The sequence below is a fragment of the Myxine glutinosa genome, chromosome 11 (assembly GCF_964187855.1).
Source record: "Myxine glutinosa chromosome 11, kmMyxGlut1.1, whole genome shotgun sequence".
NCBI lineage: Eukaryota > Metazoa > Chordata > Myxini > Myxiniformes > Myxinidae > Myxine > Myxine glutinosa.
In genome coordinates this window covers 44,155,928-44,178,717 of record NC_136271.1, presented here as the reverse complement: position 1 = coordinate 44,178,717, position 22,790 = coordinate 44,155,928, and the positions used below count along the sequence as shown (strand labels likewise).

The following is a 22,790-nucleotide window of genomic DNA, read 5'->3' as shown; positions in this document are numbered from 1 at the left end:
TTTTAACAGCACCTTGTACATCATAATAATGCTCCTCTTCTTGCATTCTGATATTTGATATTTGAAACAAGGATTTGATGCATTTGGATAAAACTTCAACATTTATCCCCCCCCGCCCCCCCCCCCCCCCAAAGTTATATTTTGGTTGTTAAGTTTTCTATCTAAATTGTTTGTGAAAGTAACCTTGTGAAACATCATATATAATATTCATTTTATTCAATGCTGGATACTTCACTTTGCTAACACACCTTCATTAACATACTCTGTATTTAAATATGACAGTGTAACCTGTGTATGAAAAATACAAAACATAATTATATGATATGGGCTAAAATGGAGATTACATGATATATTGGAATTACTGTGTATATAATTATATGATAATTAAAGTATGTTCCAACAATTTCCCATTAGAGTTGTAGCTGCAATACAAATGGTAGTATAATTAGTGTCATTATCGTGGAGTAGTTCCGAACATATTTTAAAAGAGTCCTCTAGAATGAACAGTGGATGCTATGGAAAAGGTGTGTGAAAGAAATATTTATGATGGCGATACATACCCTTTCTTAACCGTTAATATAAGGAACTAGGCATTTTTACCCTTCACTTCACTGACAGATTTCATCAAGATTTCGCTCTATTCATCCTATCATTTGCCCGAGGTAATCTTCATCTCTGCTATATGGCGTTAGCAAAAATCATTTCCGCTTCGCTATGAAGCTCAGTGGTGGATGCTTTGGTTTGAACCTCTGCTTAAAATGAGTAAAAGTTAAACATTAAAAAAATTTTGAATTATTCTCACTCAGAAAGTTTAAACAACTTCTTAAGTTGTTTTAACTTTCTGTATACAAGTCAGAATTTTTTTTAAATCAAAAAAACAAAAATATGTTGGAATGGAATCCCCAAAAAACAACTGAACAAGGAAGGAATAAAACCACCGTTTAGTGGTTTTATTCCTTCCTTGTTCAGTTGTTTTTTTGGGGATTCCATTCCAACATTTATTTATTTTTTTGATTAAAAAAAAAACAAAAAAACAAAAAAACAAACAAGGAAGAATGAAGAATGAATGAATGAAGAATGAATGAAGAATTGAATGATTGAATTGAATTGAATGAATGAATGAAGAAAAGAATGAATGAATGAATGAAGAATGAAGAATGAATGAATGAACTGAACAAGGAAGGAATGAACACCACAATACAACACCACAATCCTTTTACAGATTGCCATCACGACATATTTTGACATTTTCCCATCTCGTTCCCACAATTAACAAGAAAGAGCAATCAGAGATTTTAGACTCTCGCCAGGACGTGTTTTTCGTGGTTTTTAAGGCTTTTGTGTTGAAACAAATATGGTGGCTGAACCACGTGACCGATGACGTCATAATTATAAAAAAATCTACAGGAGGAGATGCAACTCGGGTGAAAATATCCTGTCAATCGGACCGACAGTTGCAGAGAAAAAATGTCATCTTCATCGGATGAGGTTTTGTTCTTGTCAAATTATGACGTCATAATGGAGGAACCTATGACATCATCATTAACATATGTTATTCCACATGGAGATTTCTTTAAAATGAGCCATGTCTCAATTTTCTCGATGCAGCGCTTTCGGAGATATAGAGGAGCAAAATTTTTTGGTTTTTCCAAAATGGCGCCCGTACCATGTGACTTATGACGTCATAATTATCATAAATAAATTATATAGGAGGAGGTGCACTGATGGTGAAAATTTCCTGCTAATCAGACCCACGGTTGCAGAAAAAATCATATTTATTATGTGCGGACAAACAAACAAACAAACAAACAAACAAACAAACGGACTCAAAGTCAAATAATAAAACACACAATTACACCAACCCCCACTACAAATATACAACTACCTCTAACATAGGCATCTTCATAAAATTGTTATTATTGTCACTTAAAACAAAAATGTTGAAAGATGTGATGGCAATCCATTAAAGGATTGTGGTATTGCATTGTGGTGTCAAACAAACCTACCGTGCATTCCTTGTCATTCCTTTCTTGTTATTCGTTCCTACCTTGTTTGGTTGTGTTTTCATGATTCCATCCCTATGCATGATTTTTTATTATTTAAATTTTTTTTTTTGCCTCCGCTGACAAAGTCATCAAAGGCATGGTTTTCAGGTTGTCCATCCGTCTGTCGTTCTGTCCGTGCGTCCGTGATAGGTTTTCAATACCGTGATAACTTAACAGCTGAAGGGATCCAACTCAAACCTGACATATTTGGTACTAGTATGTATAATGATGTAAAGATGAACTGATTAGATATAGGGTTAAAAGGTCAAAGGTCAGAGGTCCTGTTCATTAAAAATATGTTGCTGTGCTAACTTGTGAACCGGTGATGGGATTTTGACCAAACGATGTAAAAGTATATACTATGATGCAAAGTTGAACTAATTATATCTTTGGGTCAAGAGATCAAATGTCAGAGGTTATGTTCGGTAAAATCCTGTTACCATGATATATTGTGAATCAGTGATTTGATTTTGAGCAAACTTGATACAAGTATATATAATGATGCAAAGATTAACTGATTAAATTTTAGTATCAAGAGGTCAAAGGTCAGAGGTCATGTCAGGTCAAAAATGTCATCAATGTTGGGATTTGAACTAAACTAAGTACCATGATACATATGTACAGATTAGATATTGAGGTCAAATGATCTTGAGGTTTTAGGTCAAAGTTAGAGTAAGCAAAGACTTAATGTGGATGGAGCCATATCTGTCGACGTTGAGATGCCAAATTGTCTCGTTTGTGGTTTGTTCAACTATGTTTTGCGATCTCGATGCTAATGATGGCAGCATCCAGTAAATTCTTTCAAAGGGCATTTACCTGGGGAACTCCCCGACCCCTACCACCTCAACAATATATCTCATATAAGTCTCTTCCCTAGTTCCCTTAATATTCTCATCCCTTCTGTCTCCATTCAGAGATTCTGCTACCCTGTTGTCCTCCACTTTTGGAGTCATCTATCTATTTTGCATACCAACATGGCAGAATTTTTCTTTACCCTCTCTCCTTTCTCTGCTCCTTCCCTTTATACTCCTTTATCCTCCTAATATTCCTTCCCTTCTCTCAAAACTCTGCCCACCTCCTTTCCTTCTCCTATCATCCTACATTATCTTCTTTTCCTCCAATTACTCCCAACCGAAACACACACAACAAAGAGATACCTCCATTCCTATCCTCTTTCCTTTTGTTCCTTTTCTCAATGATTGCATTTAAAATTTTCTTTCTCACCACCTCTCCCTTCCCTGTGTATGTAAAATAAATATATGCCTTATAAAGGGGTCACATGATCACATATATTAACACAACAAGGTACTGCATGACCTACTTGAACAATGGTATGAATGAATGAATGAATGATCGTTTTAAGGCCATGTTCCCCGCTAGAGCGGGAGTTAGCCTTGCGGGCCCCATGACAATCATGGTTCCCTGTTTGAGGCAATGTTTTTATGGCCGGATGCCCTTCCTGACGCCAACCCTTGGTCGCCTCTTACGATGCGCAGGGATACGGTGTACCTATTCCAAATCGGGGTACACACCGTGATCATTCATCCCAGTAAGCTGGTACTCAATTTGCCGACCTCGGAAGGATGACAGGCTGAGTCAACCCCCCTGGCGTTAATTCAGCGATCGACCGGGGATCGACCGCACCCTCTTTGCCCTCCTCCTGCATCTCCCCCATCTCCTCCCTGGGGTCCTGGGTCGACTCTACCTCCTCTTCTATCTCCCCCACCGGCATCCGACCGCCTTGATCATCCATGGCACGATATAAATTTGGTTGTTAAATAATAAATTTCGGCCGCTCGTAATTTCGACCAAATTTTTCAGATGGTTTAAAAATTTGGTTCAGGTCCAATCCCACTCCCCAACACCAATTGTTGCGGATTTCAGAGTACAGCACTCCCGTTAGCAAGGGGGGGTTAATCCCCTTGTCTTGTTAAGCTGGCCGTCTCCGGTCCTGGAACTATCCCGCTCCTTTGCGGGATGAGATTGGCCAGGGTGATTGGTCAAAGGTTTCCCAAATACCTTCACCAATCTCTTCGCAAAGCAAGGAGATGAGTCCCTGCTCGAACCGCGGATGTGATGGTAATTGCCGAGCGGTTTAGCAATCCACGATCCGACCCGGATACCTGAACAATGGTATGCGTACGGTATATGGAAAGGTGAATTTTTAATGCTTTTTTCAATAACCGGTATGACCCCCTGTGAACCTCAATTAAATTAGCAGCAGCCCTGTCTAGGTTCTAATTTCCCTTCGTAAATTATGCATTTTGTCATAACTTGCAAACCACGAGACCTTGCAATCCACGACAGACACTTTCCAGGATATAGTGAGTTTTACGGCAGAATTTCTTACTCTGCGCATGTGTAAATGCCGTTCAACGGCTTGTGGTGTATTGTGGTTGTATTCTTCTTTAAATACGATTAATCTTTTTTGTTATTGCTGTGGGGGCATTATCCAAGAGAATGTTTCTTCCTTCCATTGGAATCATTGTAATTGCTTCAACCATTATTGTGCTAGGCTGGATGACATTTGTAAACAATTTGCGATTTTGCGATGTCTTTATTTGCTACTTTAGTGATGTATTCTGGCATCGTTTTATTCTTGTTTGTTATGAAAACGTTCGAGAATGAAAGGTATGGCTTTTAAAGGCTTATGACTTCGCTCTATAGTAGTACTTCAGCCTATCATTTTGTACACATTTGAAAACTGGCTACAACTGCGTGGCGCCATATGATACGTATTTACATATAGAGAATTGGGATCTTCCTCCCACTCTGAACCCCCTCCCCCAGATATGCTACCTCGACAGAAACCATACGTAGGGTACCCTGAGGCAACATGCAAAATTTGGTTTAGTATTTTTTTTTAGTTTTTGAATCATATATATATATATACATATATATATATATATACATATATATATATATATACATATATATATATACATATATATATATATATACATATATATACATATATATATATATATATATATATATATATATATATGTATATATATATATGTATATATATATATGTATATATATATATGTATATATATATATGTATATATATATATATATATGTATATATATATATGATTCATATATATGATATTGTGGCGGACACAAAAGCCTACTGGCGTGGTGACATCATTCCGCGCACCAAGTGGGCGGTGGCCACGCACCAGGGGTAGGCGTGGCCTCATGATATACACCGGGCGCCCAGCCCGGGACAGTACAGTGTTACAGTGTAGTCTTACAATAAAGACGTTTATATGTTACCGCTTGTCCGCTTCCTCCTTGCTCACAAGCAGCGCGCGTAACGCCGCGCTTTACTGGTGACCCTCGACGTTGGATCTGCTGGAGCGATCCTTCCACACGCGACGCCATCGCCATGGCCGACTTCGTCAAACTTCCGGAATTTTGGGAGGCTCAGGCCGAAGTCTGGTTCGTCCAGGCCGAAGCCCAATTTCAGCTTCGGCGCCTCACCGGCGATGACACGCGCTATTGCCACGTCGTCGCCTCCCTCGGGCCCGGCACGGCCGCTCGAGTTGTGTCCGTCCTTCGCCACCCACCGAACGGCCACAAGTACGAGGCACTCAAGCGGCTACTCCTAGCCACGTTCGGCCTTACGGACGACGCACGGGCCGACCGCCTCCTGGATCTCCCCGAGCTCGGTGAGACGCGCCCGTCGGTCCGAATGGACCATATGCTGTCACTGTTGGGCGACGAAGCCCCCGGTTCGCTATTCCGGGCGCTTTTCCGGCGCCAACTTCCAGCGCAGGTCCGCCTCGCGTTGGCCGGGACCGAGCTAACGGAACCCCGAGCATTGGCGGCCGAGGCGGACAGGTACTTCGCCGCTTCGGACATGCGGGCGAGCGTCGGCGTGGCCGTCACGGCCCTCGACGCTGATGTTCAGCAGCATGTTCCACAGCATCAGCTTCTACAGCACGCTGATGTTCAGCAGCATGCTGATATGCACCTCGTGAACGCCGCCACGCCCCGCCCACCGCCGCGGCGAAAACCGCCACCGCGGGGAAACCCGCCAACTCCACCGGCCTGGCGGAGCCAGCCGCGCTCCTCCAGCTCCACCACCTGGTGCTGGTTCCACGCCAAGTTCGGCCACGAAGCTCGGCGGTGTCATCCGCCGTGCTCCTTCAACGGGTCGGGAAACGCCCGGGCCGGCGCTCAATAGTGGCGATGAGCGCCGGCCATTCGAACAGCCTGCTGTTCATAACGGACACCTTCTCCAGGCGCCGTTACCTGTGCGACACGGGAGCGCAGGTGAGTGTCATTCCCGCCGGCACGTCAGACAAGCACGCCGCGGGTGGGGGCCCCGCGCTGCTTGCCGCGAACGGGACGCCCATCCGTACGTACGGAAAACGCTGCCTCTCTCTGCGGTTTGGAGGGCAGGTTTTCCGATGGACGTTCGTCACCGCCGACGTGCCCATGGCACTGCTTGGCGCGGACTTCCTGTGCGCTAATGGGCTCCTGGTCGACGTCAAGCGCAGACGGCTTGTCCAGGCCGAGACGTTCAGCTCGCTCGCTTGTGCGTTGCCCAGCTCAACGAGCGGCTTGCCAAGCGGCTTGCCGAACGATTCGGTTCCGGCCACGTTGGTCTGTACGCTTCCGGCAGCGGACGCATTCACCCGCCTCCTCGCCGGCTTCCCGGCCCTCACGCGGCCCACCTTCTCGGCGGGGGCCGTCAAGCACGGGGTGGCCCATCACATCCCCACCGTCGGGCCACCGGTCTACGCCCGGGCACGCCGCCTCGAGCCGACGAAGCTGGCGGTGGCAAAAGCGGAGTTCGCTACCCTGGAGCGACTCGGCATCGTTCGGCGCTCAGAGAGCGCTTGGGCGTCGCCGCTGCACATCGTGCCGAAGCCCGGCGGGGGATGGCGACCGTGCGGGGACTATCGCCGTCTCAATGACGCCACGACTCCCGACCGCTACCCCGTCCCCCACATTCAGGACTTTTCCGCCCGTTTGGCGGGCAGGTCCTTCTTCTCGAAGGTGGACCTCATACGCGGCTACCATCAGGTCCCCGTCAGGCCGGAGGACGTCCTGAAGACGGCGGTCATCACGCCATTCGGACTCTTCGAGTTCTTGCGCATGCCCTTCGGTCTGAAGAATGCGGCTCAGGCGTTCCAGCGACTGATGGACAGCGTCCTGCGCGACTTGGATTTTGTCTACGTTTACCTGGACGATATCCTCGTCGCCAGCGCGTCCCGCGAAGAGCACCTACGCCACCTCCGCACGCTCTTCGAACGCCTGGGCCAGCATGGCCTGATTGTGAACCCCGCAAAGTGCCGGTTCGGCGCCGCCACAATCGATTTTCTGGGGCACCGTGTCACCAGGCACGGAGCCGTCCCCCTACCGGCCAAGGTGGAGGCGGTGAAGGGGTTTCCGCGCCCCCGCACGATCAGAGGGCTGCAGGAGTTCCTGGGCATGGTGAACTTTTACCATCGGTTCCTGCCCCGTATCGCCCAGCTCCTGCGCCCCCTGCACGAAGCTCTCCGAGGTAAGCCGGGCAAAGGCGACGTTACCTGGACCGAGCAGATGGACACGGCGTTCACGGGCGCGAAGCTCGCCTTGGCTAACGCCACCATGCTCGCGCACCCGGCGCCCGATGCACCGATCGCCCTCACCACCGATGCCTCGGACTACGCGGTGGGCGCAGTGCATGAGCAATGGGTGCGTGGAGCTTGGCAACCGCTGGCGTTCTTTAGCCGGCAGCTTCGCCCGCCCGAACGCCGTTACAGTACCTTCGACCGCGAGTTGCTCGGACTTCACTTGGCGGTCAGGCACTTCCGCCATCTGCTCGAGGGCCGGGCGTTCACTGCCTTCGTCGACCACAAGCCGCTGATCTTTGCGATGGGCAAAGTCACCGAGCCGTGGTCGGCCCGGCAGCAGCGTCACCTCTCGGCCGTGTCCGAGTACACGACGGACATCCAGCACGTCGCGGGGAAGGACAACCCGGTGGCGGATTGCCTTTCCCGGGCCGTCGCCCATGCAGTCCACCTCGGCATCGACTATGCCCGGATGGCAGCGGACCAGGCCGCTGACCCCGACGTCCAGGCCTTGCGGACCGCCGTCACGGGCCTCCGCATCACCGAGGTGCCGTTTGACGGCGCGGGCGCGGCCCTCTTGTGCGACGTCTCCCTCGGGCGTCCTCGCCCCATCGTGCCCGCGGGCTGGCAGCGCCAGGTGTTTGACGCCATCCACGGCCTGTCCCACCCGGGCGCGAGGGCCTCCCAAAGGCTGATCGCCGACAAGTTCGTCTGGCATGGCCTCCGGAAGGCCGTCCGCGGCTGGGCCAGGACGTGCCTCGCGTGCCAGCGCGCCAAGGTGCACCGGCACACCCAGGCCCCGTTGGCCCCGTTCACGGTGCCGGAACGCCGGTTTGACCACGTCCACGTGGACCTGGTGGGACCTCTGCCCCCCTCGCGGGGTTTCACCTACGTCCTCACCATGGTGGACCGCACCACCCGGTGGCCGGAGGCCGTGCCCTTGGCGTCGACAACGGCGGCCGATGTCGCGCAGGCTTTCATCGCCACCTGGGTCACCCGGTTCGGCGCCCCCTCAGACATCTCATCCGACCGCGGCCCCCAGTTCACCTCGGAGCTCTGGGGGGCGGTTGCGCAGGGGCTCGGGGTCCGGCTGCACCGAACCACGGCCTACCATCCCCAGGCTAACGGCCTGTGTGAGCGATTTCACCGCTCATTGAAGGCCGCGCTCCGGGCCACCCTCCGCGACGGCGGCTGGGTCGACAGGCTCCCCTGGGTCCTGCTGGGCCTCCGGACGGCGCCCAAGGAGGACCTGCGCGCATCCGCGGCGGAATTGGTCTTCGGGCAACCGCTGCGGGTGCCGGGCGAGTTCCTCCCCGACTCCACGGCACCATGGTCCGCGGCACAGCAGCGCTCCGCTCTACAAGAGACCGCCCAGAGGTTCGCCCCGGTGCCAACGGCATGCCACGGGCACCCACCGACGCACGTCGCCCCGGAGCTTCGCACGGCGGAGTACGTCTTCGTCCGCCACGATGCCCATCGGACACCACTGCGGCCCCCGTACGACGGGCCTTTCCGCGTGCTGGAGACCGGGGCGAAGCACTTCACCCTGGACATCGGCGGTACTCCTGACCGCGTTTCGGTAGACCGCCTCAAGCCGGCCCACCTCGATGTGGACCATCCACCGCCAGTGGCCCGACCCCCACGTCGGGGCCGCCCTCCTGCGGGCGGACCCCCGGCACCGCCCAGCCACGCCGCCCCCCGGTCCTGCACCCATCCCAGGGGCAGCCAGGGGCATCCCACCTGGCATCCCTGCACCCCGGACGCCGCCGATCGCCAGGGGGCGCTTCGGCCGGGTCATTCGTCTGCCCCGCAAACTGGCCCTCCAGGTGCGCGGGAATTCTGGGGGGGCGCGTGTGGCGGACACAAAAGCCCACTGGCGTGGTGACATCATTCCGCGCACCAAGTGGGCGGTGGCCACGCACCAGGGGTAGGCGTGGCCTCATGATATACACCGGGCGCCCAGCCCGGGACAGTACAGTGTTACAGTGTAGTCTTACAATAAAGACGTTTATATGTTACCGCTTGTCCGCTTCCTCCTTGCTCACAAGCAGCGCGCGTAACGCCGCGCTTTAATATGATATATATATATATATCATATGATATATGATATCATATACATACCAAGGCCCTTCTCCCCCGATTGCTCAGTTTGGCCGGGCGGCCAGCTCTAGGAAGAGTCCTGGTTGTTCCAAACTTCTTCCATTTAAGAATTATGGAGGCCACTGTGCTCTTTAGGAACCTTCAATGCAGCAGAATTTTTTGTAGGCTTCCCCAGATCTGTGCCTCGACACAATCCTGTCTCTGAGCTCTGCAGGCAGTTCCTTCGACCTCATGGCTTGGTTTTTGCTCTGATATGCTTTGTCAGCTGTGAGACCTTATATAGACAGGTGTGGGCCTTTCCAAATCATGTCCAATCAATTGAATTTACCACAGGTGGACTCCAATCAAGATGTAGAAACATCTCAAAGATGATCAAGAGAAATGGGAGGCACCTGAGCTAAATTTCAAGTGTCATAGCAAAGGGTCTGAATACTTATGTCAATGTGATATTTCAGTTTTTTATTTTTAATAAATTTGCAAAACTTTCTAAAATCCTGTTTTTCTCTTTGTCATTACGGGGTATTGAGTGTAGATTGATGAGGGAAAAAATGAATTTAAACGATTTCAGCATAAGGCTGCAACATAACAAAATGTGAAAAAAGTGAAGGGGTCTGAATACTTTCTGGATGCACTGTATATATATACATACACACACACACAGTACATATAGAGAAATTCTATTTGATCGGAAAGATGAATGGAAAGTATGCGCTTTGCTTTCAGACAGTTTCGTTTTGCTAAGGTGATATTATTTCCATTTTGCTGTGAACTTAGGAGTCCATGCTCGTGGAGCCCAGTTGTTATTTTCAAGTTGATGCTTTCGGGTTTTACCTCCACTGGAAGAGTGATGCACGGGTAAGTACTTCTCACCATTCATCGAGTAAAGAAAAGGCCCTTGGGTGGTGTATTCTTTGCTTAAATATTAAAACTGCTAATAAGTCGAATTACAATCTACCTCAATAGGCTGAATAATTGAATGATGTCAGCCTGTGATCTCGGTGTTTATAATGACGTCTTGATGGCGAAGACTATTGTCAATCTGCATTTGTGGACTGGTGGAGTGATGGATGAAATCAACAGGATGTTGATTGATGTGTGATAACAGCCATGGAAAACAAGGAGAAGCTGACATTTCTGGCATTAATCCTTCGTCAGAGCAAGAGGGTAATGCTGGAAACGTCAGCTTCTTGTGTGCTAACTATTTTGTGTACTGAATCGAGGCTCGTGAAAGAGCTAACATTTATTTCACAAACAAATCAACCAGACAAACAAGATATATAAAAAGAGGGAGTGGAAGACAAGATGGTGAGAGAAGGGGAAGCACACAAACATAACATTTGAGAGCAGGGAGATGTGTGAGAGGGAGAGGGCTTGGGGGGAGGAGGCGTGGGAAGGGGGTGGGAGAAGTATAAAACACAAGGACACCAAGGACCTCCAGGGCAGAAGTTGGTATTTCAAAAAAGTGGATTTGGGGTGAAATTAGCGGGGGTAGAAAAGATCAATGTTTTGCATGGGGGAAGATAAGAGATGGTGGTGAACAGCTGTTTTAAAGACCTGGAGGGTGGAGTGGGAATGAAGAGAGTGAGGGAGTTTGTTCCAGAGGCGGGAGAAAAGAGGAATGAAGGAGTGAAGGTGAGCAGAGAGTCTTGATTTTGGCAGTTTAACCATAAGAGGGTTGCAGGCAGATCTTGTGCGACCTGTAGGAATATTTGGGGGACAGAGCCCAGAGAGAGCTGGGTGTGGCAAGGCCAGAGAGGAGTCGGTAGAAGACGGAAAGACCACCAACCTGCCTGCGGTGAGTGAGTGAGAGGCCCTTGGAGTTAGCTTCATCGCGGGAGATTGCAATGATTCTGAACGCTTTGGTTTCAACAGCGTGAAGACGGGCTAGGTGTGAGGCAGGAGCACCAGCCCAGAGGGGAGAGCAGTATTCCATTGAGCTGCGGATGAAAGCCTTGTATGTGGTGAGGAGCTCAGGTGTGCCAAGGAAGGACTTCACACGACTGAGGATGCCCAGTCGGTGACTGGCTTTGGAGGCCAGATTTGAAATGTGGTTTTCCCAGGAAAGATCATGGCAGATAGTGAGACCCAAAAGCTTGAGTGACAGAACTTCTTGGAGAGGATTATTCAGAAAGTGGATGGGAGGGTTGTCCAGTCGGTCTTTTCGGAGAGACATCGTAAGAGTGTGAGATTTGTCAGCATTGAAAGACATGTTCCACTTGTTTGCCCAGTCTGTGATTTTGTCCAGGTCTGCAGAGAGTGAGGAGGCTGCAGACTGCCGATCTGAGGGATGAGGAATGGAGCGACAGAGAGTAGAGTCATCAGCAAAGAGATAGAGAGGATTTTCAAGAGAGCCAGAGAGATCATTGAACTGTTGTCGGAAGCATCAATCAACGCCCTGTTGATATCATCCATTGTGATCTAGATATATGATTTATAATGTATGTATCTAAGCAAGAAAATACAGTGTGGGATGAACATGATTTGATCACATGGTCCGAAGATCTATACAATGACTGGACAAACTATTTAGTGAACAGGTTTGGAGTTAAGCTATGGAGGAAGTGAACAGGTTTGGGAGAGTTGCTTTGGGAGAGTTGCTTTGGGAGAGTTGAATACGCAGATGTTGGAACATATATCTGAATGATGGTGATGATCAATAGTTCTGGTCAAGGTGTACATAATGACTTCAGCCAAATGCGCAAGATAATAAAATAAAGCGTGTTTAACACACTGTTTGTGGAGTTTTCACCAGACAGCCATCAAGAGCACAAAAGGACCCCAGCCCCTTTAATAATGAGCTTGGTGTTTTATTGTTTTGTGCAATATATCAATGATAATTTCTTTGCTTTATGTTTATTCTATTCTAATTAAGTTATGGTATTTAATGTTTACGTTGAAGGAACTGCGCTCCAACGCGAGTCGAAAGAATTGACGCGACCAAAGACGGAATTCGTCCGAGTTGCTTTATTGAAACCAAACAGCTCAGGTATTCTGACAAGCCAGTTTTTCGGGCAACAATATATATACACATTTATGTCGGGAAGTTTGCCCGGCAAATGCTATACCGGGCATGCCCGGGTATCAAGGGCGAGCCTTGGAAAGGCGAGTCTGGACCTGCCCGGGCGTGTTTGGCTGCGGCCTGGCAAGTCGAGGCTGGGCGTGCCCGGGCGCTCTGGGCGAGCACTGGAAAGGCGATAGCGGGCATGCCCGGACGCTCTGGGCGAGCCCTGGAAAGGCGATAGCGGGCATGCCCGGACGCTCTGGGCGTACCCTGGAAAGGCGATAGCGGGCATGCCCGGACGCTCTGGGCGAGCCCTGGAAAGGCGATAGCGGGCATGCCCGGATGCTCTGGGCGAGCCCTGGAAAGGCGAGAGCGGGCATGCCCGGGAAAGACGAGACCGGGCGTGCCCGGGAGGTTCGGGCGTGCCCGGGAACAGCGAGTCCGGGCATGCCCGGGAGAGGCGCGTCTGGCCGTGTTCTGGCCGGTGCAAGGCGATTATGTACATCCAGCGGTAACCGCTACACACGCCCCTCCAGAATCGACCTGCACCGGCAGGGTCAATTTAAGGGGGGTCCGGATGACCCGGCCGAAGCGACCCCTGGAGGGTCGTGGGGAGGGGTCTGACGTGGTGGTGGGTGGTCGAGCGGGGGGAACTGTGGACGGGGGGCGGCCTCGCCGCGGAGGAAGGGCCAACCGTGGTGGTCGGTCGACGTCCATGTGCGCCGGTTTGAGGCGGTCCACAGAAATCCGGTCCGGCCGGCCGCCGAAGTCGACGATGAAAGACTTGTCGCCCCGTCGCAGGACCCGGAAGGGCCCGTCGTACGGCGGCCGGAGTGGCCCCCGGTGCGCGTCATGACGCACAAAGACGTACTCCGCTGTGCGAAGCGCCGGGTGGCGTAGGACTGGGGGCCACCGTGGCGGGACGTCGGCACGGGGGCAAATCGTCGGGCGGCCTCCTGGAGGTCCGAGCGCTGGCGAGCGGCGGACCAGGGACTGGTAGCGTCAGGCATGAATTCGCCCGGGACACGGAGTGGCTGGCCATAGACGAGCTCGGCGGCGGACGCCTGGAGGTCTTCCTTGGGGGCCGTGCGAAGGCCCAAAAGGACCCACGGCAGCCGGTCGGCCCAACCGTCGTCCTGAAGGCCGGCCATGAGTGCGGCCTTCATGGAGCGGTGAAACCGCTCGCACAACCCATTGGCTTGGGGGTGGTAGGCCGTGGTGCGGTGCAGCGTGACCCCCAACGAACGGGTGACCGCGCCCCAAAGCTCAGACGTGAACTGTGGGCCGCGGTCGGACGAGATGTCCGCTGGTGCGCCGAAGCGCGCGACCCAGGTGGCGATGAACGCCTGCGCCACGTCGGCGGTGGTGGTGGAGGTGAGGGGCACGGCCTCCGGCCACCTGGTGGTCCTGGCCACCATGGTGAGCAGGTGGGTGAACCCCCGCGAGGGGGGCAGGGGACCCACCAGGTCCACGTGGACGTGGTCGAAACGCCGTTCAGGCACGGCGAAAGGTGCCAGCGGGGCCTGGGTGTGGCGGTGGACCTTGGCTCGCTGGCAGGCCATGCAGGCATTGGCCCAGTCGCGGATGTTTCGTCGAAGGCCGTGCCAGACGAAACGCGCCGACACCAGCTTCTGAGAAGCTTTCCGGCCCGGGTGAGAAAGGCCGTGGATGGAGGCGAAGATGCGGCGCTGCCAGGAAACGGGCACGATGGGGCGAGGCTGGCCCTGGGAGACGTCGCAGAGCAGGACGGTGCCCGCGAAGGGGATGTCGGCCAGGCGGAGGCCCGTGTCCGCCACGCGGAGTGCCTGCACCGAGGCGTCGGTGGTCTGGTCGGCCGCCATGAGCGTGAAGTCCACGCCGAGGTGGACCGCGTTCGCGCTGGCCCGCGAAAGGCAGTCGGCCACGGCGTTGTCTTTGCCGGCGACGTGCTGGATGTCCGTGGTGAACTCCGACACGGCGGAGAGGTGGCGCTGCTGGCGGGCCGACCACGGCTCCGTGACCTTAGCCATTGCGTAGACCAACGGCTTGTGGTCGACGAAAGCCGTGAACGGGCGGCCCTCCAGGAGGTGTCGGAAATGGCGAACGGCCAGGAATAGCCCGAGCAGCTCGCGGTCGAACGTGCTGTAGTTTAACTCGTTCGGCCGGAGTTGCCGGCTGAAAAAAGCGAGTGGCTGCCAAACCCCGTCCACCCATTGCTCATGGACGGCGCCCACCGCGTAGTTGGAGGCGTCCGTAGTGAGGGCGATGGGCGCGTTGAGCACCGGGTGAGCCAGCAGCGTTGCGTCGGCGAGGGCCCGTTTGGCACTGGCGAAGGCCGCGTCCATGGCCGCGGACCAAACAATGTCATGCTTGGCCGGCTTGCCCCGGAGGGCCTCGTAAAGGGGCCGCATGAGCTGAGCAGCGCGGGGCACGAATCGGTGATAAAAATTCACCATGCCGAGGAACTCTTGGAGGGCCTTGATGGAACGGGGACGCGGGAACGTGGTGATGGCCTCGACCTTGGTCGGCAGCGGCACGGCCCCGGTCTTGGTGATGCGGTGGCCCAAAAAGTCAACGGTCGTCGCGCCGAAGTGGCATTTGACCGGGTTGACAATTAAGCCGTGCTCGCTGAGGCGACCGAACAGTGTTCGGAGGTGGAGGAGGTGCTCGGCGCGGGACGTGCTGGCGACGAGGATGTCGTCCAGATAGACGAAAAGAAATGGCAGGTCGCGCAGCACGCCGTCCATCAAGCGCTGGAACGCCTGGGCCGCGTTTTTGAGGCCAAACGGCATCCGCAAAAATTCGAACAGGCCGAACGGCGTGATGACGGCCGTCTTCGGGACGTCGGCCGCCCGGACAGGTACCTGGTGGTAGCCCCGTATCAGGTCAATTTTCGAAAAGATGACCCGTCCCGCCAAACGGGCGGAAAAGTCCTGAATATGCGGGATCGGGTACCTGTCGGGGGTGGTAGCGTCATTGAGACGGCGGTAGTCGCCACACGGGCGCCATCCACCCCCCGGCTTTGGCACGATGTGCAGTGGCGAGGCCCACGCGCTATCGGAGCGCCGCACGATGCCGAGGTGCTCCAACGCGTCGAATTCGGCCTTTGCCACGGCGAGCTTGGCTGGGTCGAGGCGGCGGGCCCTGGCGTAGAAAGGCGGGCCCGTAGTGGGTATGTGGTGCTCGATCCCGTGCCGCACCGCGACGGCCGAAAACGTCGGCCGCGTGAGGACCAGGAATTCCACGAGCAGGCGAGCGAACTCGTTCGTTGCCGGGAGGGCGCACGCCAGTTCGGTCGGCGCGGAGCTGCTCATTGTGCACGCCAGGGAGCTGAAGGTCTCGGCGTGGACAAGGTGACGTCGTTTGACGTCGACCAGCAGCCCATGCGCGCAGAGGAAGTCGGCGCCCAGCAAAGCCACGGGGACGCTGGCGGTAACAAAAGTCCATTGAAAGCGCTGGCTGCCGAAGCAGAGGGTGACGACGCGTGGGCCGAAAGTGCGTATGGCCGAGCCATTAGCAGCGACCAAAGAGGGGCCGCAAACTGCGTCCAGCCTGTCCTGCTCGGAGGCAGGTATGACGCTCAGTTGGGCGCCGGTGTCGCACAGGAAACGCCGTCCAGACGCTTTGTCCCGAATAAACAGCAAGTTGCCCGAGTGGCCGGCGCTCATGGCTGGGAATGAACGCCGGCCCGGCCGTTTCCCGACCTGCCGAAAGTGCACGGGGGCCGGCACGTCCGAGCCTTGTGTCCGAACCTGGCGTGGTAATAACACCACGCCCGGTCAGGTGGAGGCCCCGGCCGTCGTGTCGGAAGCGGGCGGTGCGGCGTGGCGGCCGCCAGTTGCACCGGCAGTTCGGCCTCCAACCGCGCAGGGCGCTCGGGCGTCGTGGGCGTCGCCTCGGACGGCGGCGGGCTCCAGGTAACCGCGCCGATGTGCTGGCCCGCCGAGGAGATCTTATCGGCTTCCCTGGCGAGGGCGCGGGAATCCGTGATCAACGTGCCAGCCAGGGCGAGGCGTACCGGGTTAGGCAGCTGACGGAGGAACAGCTCCCGGAACAGGAATGCCGGAGAGTGCTCGCCGAGCAACGAGAGCATATAGTCCATGCGCTCGGACGGTCGCGTGTCGCCGAGCTCGGGCAGGTCAAGCAGGCGCCGTGCGCGTGCTGCCGGTGAGAGGGCGAAAGCGCCGAGGAGGAGCGTCTTCAGCGCGTCGTATTTGTCAGCAGCCGGCGGGTGCTGGAGGAGGCTCAAGGCGCGGGCCGCGGTGGTGGAACCGAGCGCCGCCACAACATGGTGGAAGCGGGTGTCGTCCGCGGTGATGCCTCGCAGGGCGAACTGGGAGTCCGCCTGGGCGAACCAAACAGCCGCGTGAGTCTCCCAGAAGGTAGGCAGTTTAAGCGTCACTGCCGTATCCATGTCGGTAGGTCACCAATGAAGGAACTGCGCTCCAACGCGAGTCGAAAGAATTGACGCGACCAAAGACGGAATTCGTCCGAGTTGCTTTATTGAAACCAAACAGCTCAGGTATTCTGACAAGCCAGTTTTTCGGGCAACAATATATATACACATTTATGTCGGGAAGTTTGCCCGGCAAAAGCTATACCGGGCATGCCCGGGTATCAAGGGCGAGCCTTGGAAAGGCGAGTCTGGACCTGCCCGGGCGTGTTTGGCTGCGGCCTGGCAAGTCGAGGCTGGGCGTGCCCGGGCGCTCTGGGCGAGCACTGGAAAGGCGATAGCGGGCATGCCCGGACGCTCTGGGCGAGCCCTGGAAAGGCGATAGCGGGCATGCCCGGACGCTCTGGGCGTACCCTGGAAAGGCGATAGCGGGCATGCCCGGACGCTCTGGGCGAGCCCTGGAAAGGCGATAGCGGGCATGCCCGGATGCTCTGGGCGAGCCCTGGAAAGGCGAGAGCGGGCATGCCCGGGAAAGACGAGACCGGGCGTGCCCGGGAGGTTCGGGCGTGCCCGGGAACAGTGAGTCCGGGCATGCCCGGGAGAGGCGCGTCTGGCCGTGTTCTGGCCGGTGCAAGGCGATTATGTACATCCAGCGGTAACCGCTACAACGTTTTTTTTTCTCGAACTTATTTGTAAATTGACTGCAATTCAACCTATGGCTGTGAAAGTGTGTTTAATGAAATAAATCATTATAATGAGTAATAAAACATGATTAAACACTCACAATTGCTTTGTTTCCATCCAGGAAGGCCAGCTACTCGAATGCTCACTTATGAACAGTGTACGTTATGGAATTCTTTCAAAGGTATTTTGTGCTGTGCTGTTCGAGTACCGTAGATATGGAAATGAATGAAGACTGTTTTTTTTTTACACGAGTTGTTTACAGTTTTTATCCCCAGGCTTTTTGAAAAAAAAACGAGGGGATATTGTAATTGGCTCCATCCGTCTATCCGTCTATCCGTACATCACGCTATCTCCTCCTAAACAGTTGGGCAGAAAATGGCCAAACTTGGTAGTTATGATCACACATGGCAAGAAAGTGCAAGAGCAGTGTCATTTTTGGTGGCAACTTCTGGGGCGGAGGGGGGTCAGAAAGTCGAATACCGAAAAATGCAATTGTGGGCGCATTTTAAACATTTTAGAATGAAACGTTTATGCAATCAACATTGGGGGATGTATGAAACTTTTGTACTGATTCTTTTAGATTTGACCTCTGGGTCATGCCCCAGGGGTAACAGGGGTCAAAACTGATTTTTTTTTTTTCCCAGTCTCCAATAAGAACATCTCTTTTTGGTACCTGTTCTACTTGCATCTTTCCATAAATCTCTACATTTTCTTCTTCTACGACGGATTTGGGAACATATATCTGAATGATGGTGATGTTCACTGGATATCCTTTCAACCTCACTGATATTAACCTATGATTGACTGCGTTTTTATAATACATGGTCTGGTTTCAATACATGGTCTATGCTCGAGGAAGAGCTAGGACGCAGAACAGACCAGGAAACAACATAACAGAGGGAACAGCAGGAGAAAGGGGAAACGCCAATAGCAGGGTGGAGGGAGAAGGTAGACGGAGACGGACAAACACGGGATACAGGTAACGATAAGGGTGGTGGTGGTGGTAAGTGGTGGAACAAGATGGATACATCAGCAAAAAATTTAGAGGAGTGGGAGTGGTTTAACGGGTGTAGAAAAATATCATGGCTTTGGACCTGAAATGGTGGTGAACGGCTGCCTTGAAGACCAGGCGAGAAGAATGAGATTGAAGAGTGGGGAAGATGGTTCCACGAGCAGTGAACGAGAGGAATAAATCAGTGTAGGTGAGCAGTGGTTCTGGATTTCGGCAGTTTCAATAGGAAGTGGTTGCTGGTGGACGATGTGCATCATGCAGATACTTTGGGGGTTTGGAGAGGGGAGACGGGCAGAGCACGGAGAAGACAGAGGGTGCAAGACGAGAAATGAGGCGGAATAAGACAAAGAGACCAGCGACCTGTCGATGATGGCAAAGTGATAGGCCCATAGACTCAGTTTCATCGCGATATATTCCAATGATCTTGAAAGCCTTGAGATCACGAAAGCCTCTTTCTCACGTGTCAACCTTAGTTTCCATGGCTTCAAGGTGAGCATGATGTAAGGCAGGGGAGCCAGCCCAGAGGGGACAGCAGTACTCCATCAAGCTGCAGATGAAAGCCTCGTAGGTGAATAGGAGCTCAGTTGTGCCAAAGAAGGACTTTGCACGATGGAAGAAGCGCAGTCGGCGTCTGGCTTTCGAGGCCAACCTTGAAATGTGGCTTACCCAAGAGAGATCATGGCGAAGAGTGAGATTCAAGATCTTGAGTGACTGAACCTCTTCAAGGCTGTTGTTGAGAAAGTAGATGGGAGAGTTTGTGGTACGGTCCTTATGGAGAGAGAAAATGAGTGCAGTGGATTTCTCAGGATTCAAAGACGTGTTCCAAGTGTTTGACCAGTTTTTGATTTTGTCAAGGTCTGAGGAGAGGGAAGAGGCTGCTGCCTGTTTATCCAGTTAGAGGATGAGGGATGTCACAGCAGAGAGTAGGGTCATCAGCCAAAAGATTTTCCAGAGAGTCAGTGAGATAAATGATGAATATTAGGAATAAGATGGGGCCTAGAACACTGCCTTGGGGTACTCCAGCCTTGACAGGGATAGGAGATGAGAGTATTTCATCGAGAGCCACCCATTGGCTAAGAGAGGTGGAGAAGTCAGTAATCCAAGAGTGGAGTTGGCCTTGGATTCCATCGGCAGGAAGTTTGGAGAGCAAGGCAGATTGTATCAATCTGTATCAAAAATCTTGAGAGATGTCCAAAGAGACAACCCTGATTTCATGACTGATAGTGAGGGCCTCCTTCCATTGTTGGGAAAGTATAAGTAGCATGTCCAAGGTAGACTGACAAGGTTTGAATCTGAATTGATGATCGGAGATGAGGCTATTGGAGAAAAGGAATGATTTCATGTAAACTGTGATGATGGATTCTATGACCTTGCTGATGATTAGAACTAAGCTGTAGTTAAGGGGATCTGTTTTTGCACCTTATATGTATGTAATGTTGGCTGATTTCCAAGCAGATGGAAGATGACCTAGGATAAATGACAGGGTGAAAAGGGCAGAGAGAGGATGTGCAAGAGCAGCAGAGCAGGTTTTTAGGACATATGAGCTGATGCCACCTGGTTCAGTTGCAGAGCCAGAGTCGAGGGTTGCCAGAAACTTTTCCACCTTCTCAGGTGCAAAGAATTGAGGCCTTTCACCTTCTCCTGAGCAGAGTCAGTTGTGTGCCATTTGAAGTTCTTGTCTTCTCCATATTTCTCTTTATTACATCTAGCTTTCCCCGATTCATTGATCTTGCATTCCATGTCCCAATTTTGTGAACGTTTGAGCAGCTCAGAGTTTGACTTTTAGTTCTGGCGACGTCAGCAACTGTATTTCCTTGCGGGTTTGATCCAGTCCCATCATAATGGCCATTCTTACTCGTCAAATCACTTTGCTTTTTCCCAGTAGCCATTTGGGTGCTTTCAAACCTTGGAGGGGGTGGTATCTCATCATCTTGAAGCACCTTGAAGCTCATCATCCAGCACAATAGCTTTATCTCTTAGATTTCTGATCATGATTTTTATCTTGGCATGTACGGAAGTGGTTTGCCATTGCCTTCTTCCAGGCAGTGCTTATACTGGATGGGTGATCCTAGCCATTGTACTCCATAAGAGAACCCTCTGCCTAGCATCAAGGCCATGCAGACATTACTGGCAATGTGTCTCCACCCTCTCCACCCATTAGTGGGAACAACCCTGCCATGAGAAGGCCTGTGCTAGGCTAGGCTGTTTGAGACACTGAGCCATTGGTGTATTTTATACACCTCGAGATCTTATCCTCAATTTCACTCCTCCGCATAACAGCCCGTGGGGGTCAAACTAGCATTACTTAATATAACGCGGATGATAATATTCCAGTGTGCCTTAGCAGCTGATACTCCATCAGATTAGGGTAACCGATTTTATCATCCATTGTCTAATACTGTAACTAAGCGAGGTTGAAATTACATATCGTTCCAAATTGCACAGGATTCCATTGGAAGGGTTCATGAGATGTTTTGTTTCCATTATCATATTATGATTCCAAACGAACCAAGGCCCAAATCCAAGTGGTTTTGGGTCTCAGTCCATTTGGAATTTCGATTGTTAGACCTTGGCATGAGCCATGTAGTACGTTTTGAATTATATAAAGTAAACAGAGATGCAGAAAGAGGCTGTTTGGCCTCTTCATCTGTTCATCTGTGACCCATCTGTTTATTACATAGGAAAATATGGCACAATTGTTGAAAACCCCCTTCCCCCACGTTCCAAAAACATTTTATCTTTGTGTATTCCATCTATATATGTACCTTCATTTCCCTCCACATTGTCATTCTTTTTTCTCCTCTCTTTCATCTCTTTTTATTGCAACCTTGTGAATATGTAATAAATAGATATCTCCTAATTTAAAAAAATGCTATTTGCTCGTTTCGGTAGATAAATAATTTTTTTTAATAACATACATACATATATATATATATATATATATTATATACATAAAAAATAAAGAAATAATTAATTCAGCACAGTGGAGTGCATTATTGTACGTGGTACAGGAATCCAAGGTTGTGGCAGCAATGGAGGCCGCTGCAGGACAGACGGGCCTTGAGTTGGAGGCACGGGTTTTCTGCGTATGTAGTGGCACTGACATGGTCAACACCAGCTCGGTCTTCTTGCTTGCAGACTCGAGTGAGACTGCCAAGGTAATTCATACTGTTTCCACCAGGATAGTTTTGTATTTAATTTGCACATGCAAGTCACTCCATGACAATGTTTACTGTGACGTATGCAGATGCACGCACAGCCAAAGGTTTTCAACAACTTTAATCAAGACATAATGCAAGGAAAGATGAGGTGGCCAGTTGGCCCATCGTGCTTGCAGTACATCAACACTGCATTAATCCAATCTAAGTCTGTTGACTCAATTTCTCAAGGGAGTGTGGGATGGGGAGGAGTAGTAGTAGGCACAGGGACATCACTCATGTGATAACCACAACATGACCAAAAGTATGCAGACACCCCGTCTAATTAGTGGATTCGGCTGTTTCAGCCACACCTATTGCTGACAGGTATATACAGTCACGTGAAAAAGTAAGTACACCCCATGTAAAGTTTTGACTTTTTCAACATATTTCAACATACAGCTATTTGATCTTCATTTCAACAATATTGATAGATAAAGGTGATATAATATAACAAATATCATGAAACATTTACATTTTGTAGTCCATTGTATAATTTAAATAAACATAAATACAAATTTTTCATGTGGAAAAAGTAAGTACACCCTTGGCTCTAATAGGTGGTATTGCCCCCTTTGGCAAAAACAACCTCAATTAGGCGTTTCTTATAACTGTCTACCAGTCTCTGACATCGACTGGGAGAAATTTTTGCCCACTCCTCCATGCAGAATTCTTTCAGCTGTGCGATGTTTGAGGGGTTTCTTGCATGCACAACTCGTTTCAAATCCCCACACAACATCTGGATGGGATTTAGATCCGGGCTTTGACTTGGCCATTCCAGAACCCTCCATTTCTTTCTTTTCAGCCAT

At 51.5% G+C, this 22,790-nt stretch overlaps 1 protein-coding gene across 1 annotated transcript in view; it reads left to right on the top strand.

Moving 5' to 3' along the window:
* LOC137436614 (1-phosphatidylinositol 4,5-bisphosphate phosphodiesterase beta-4-like) overlaps positions 1-22,790 on the top strand; it is a 159,763-nt gene that overhangs the window by 25,703 nt on the left and 111,270 nt on the right. Inside the window, exons 3-5 of the mRNA XM_078786265.1 lie at positions 10,490-10,570; positions 17,894-17,953; positions 21,796-21,942. Of these exons, the coding sequence (XP_078642391.1) occupies positions 10,490-10,570; positions 17,894-17,953; positions 21,796-21,942 (288 nt within the window). The remainder of the gene's footprint in view (positions 1-10,489; positions 10,571-17,893; positions 17,954-21,795; positions 21,943-22,790) is intronic.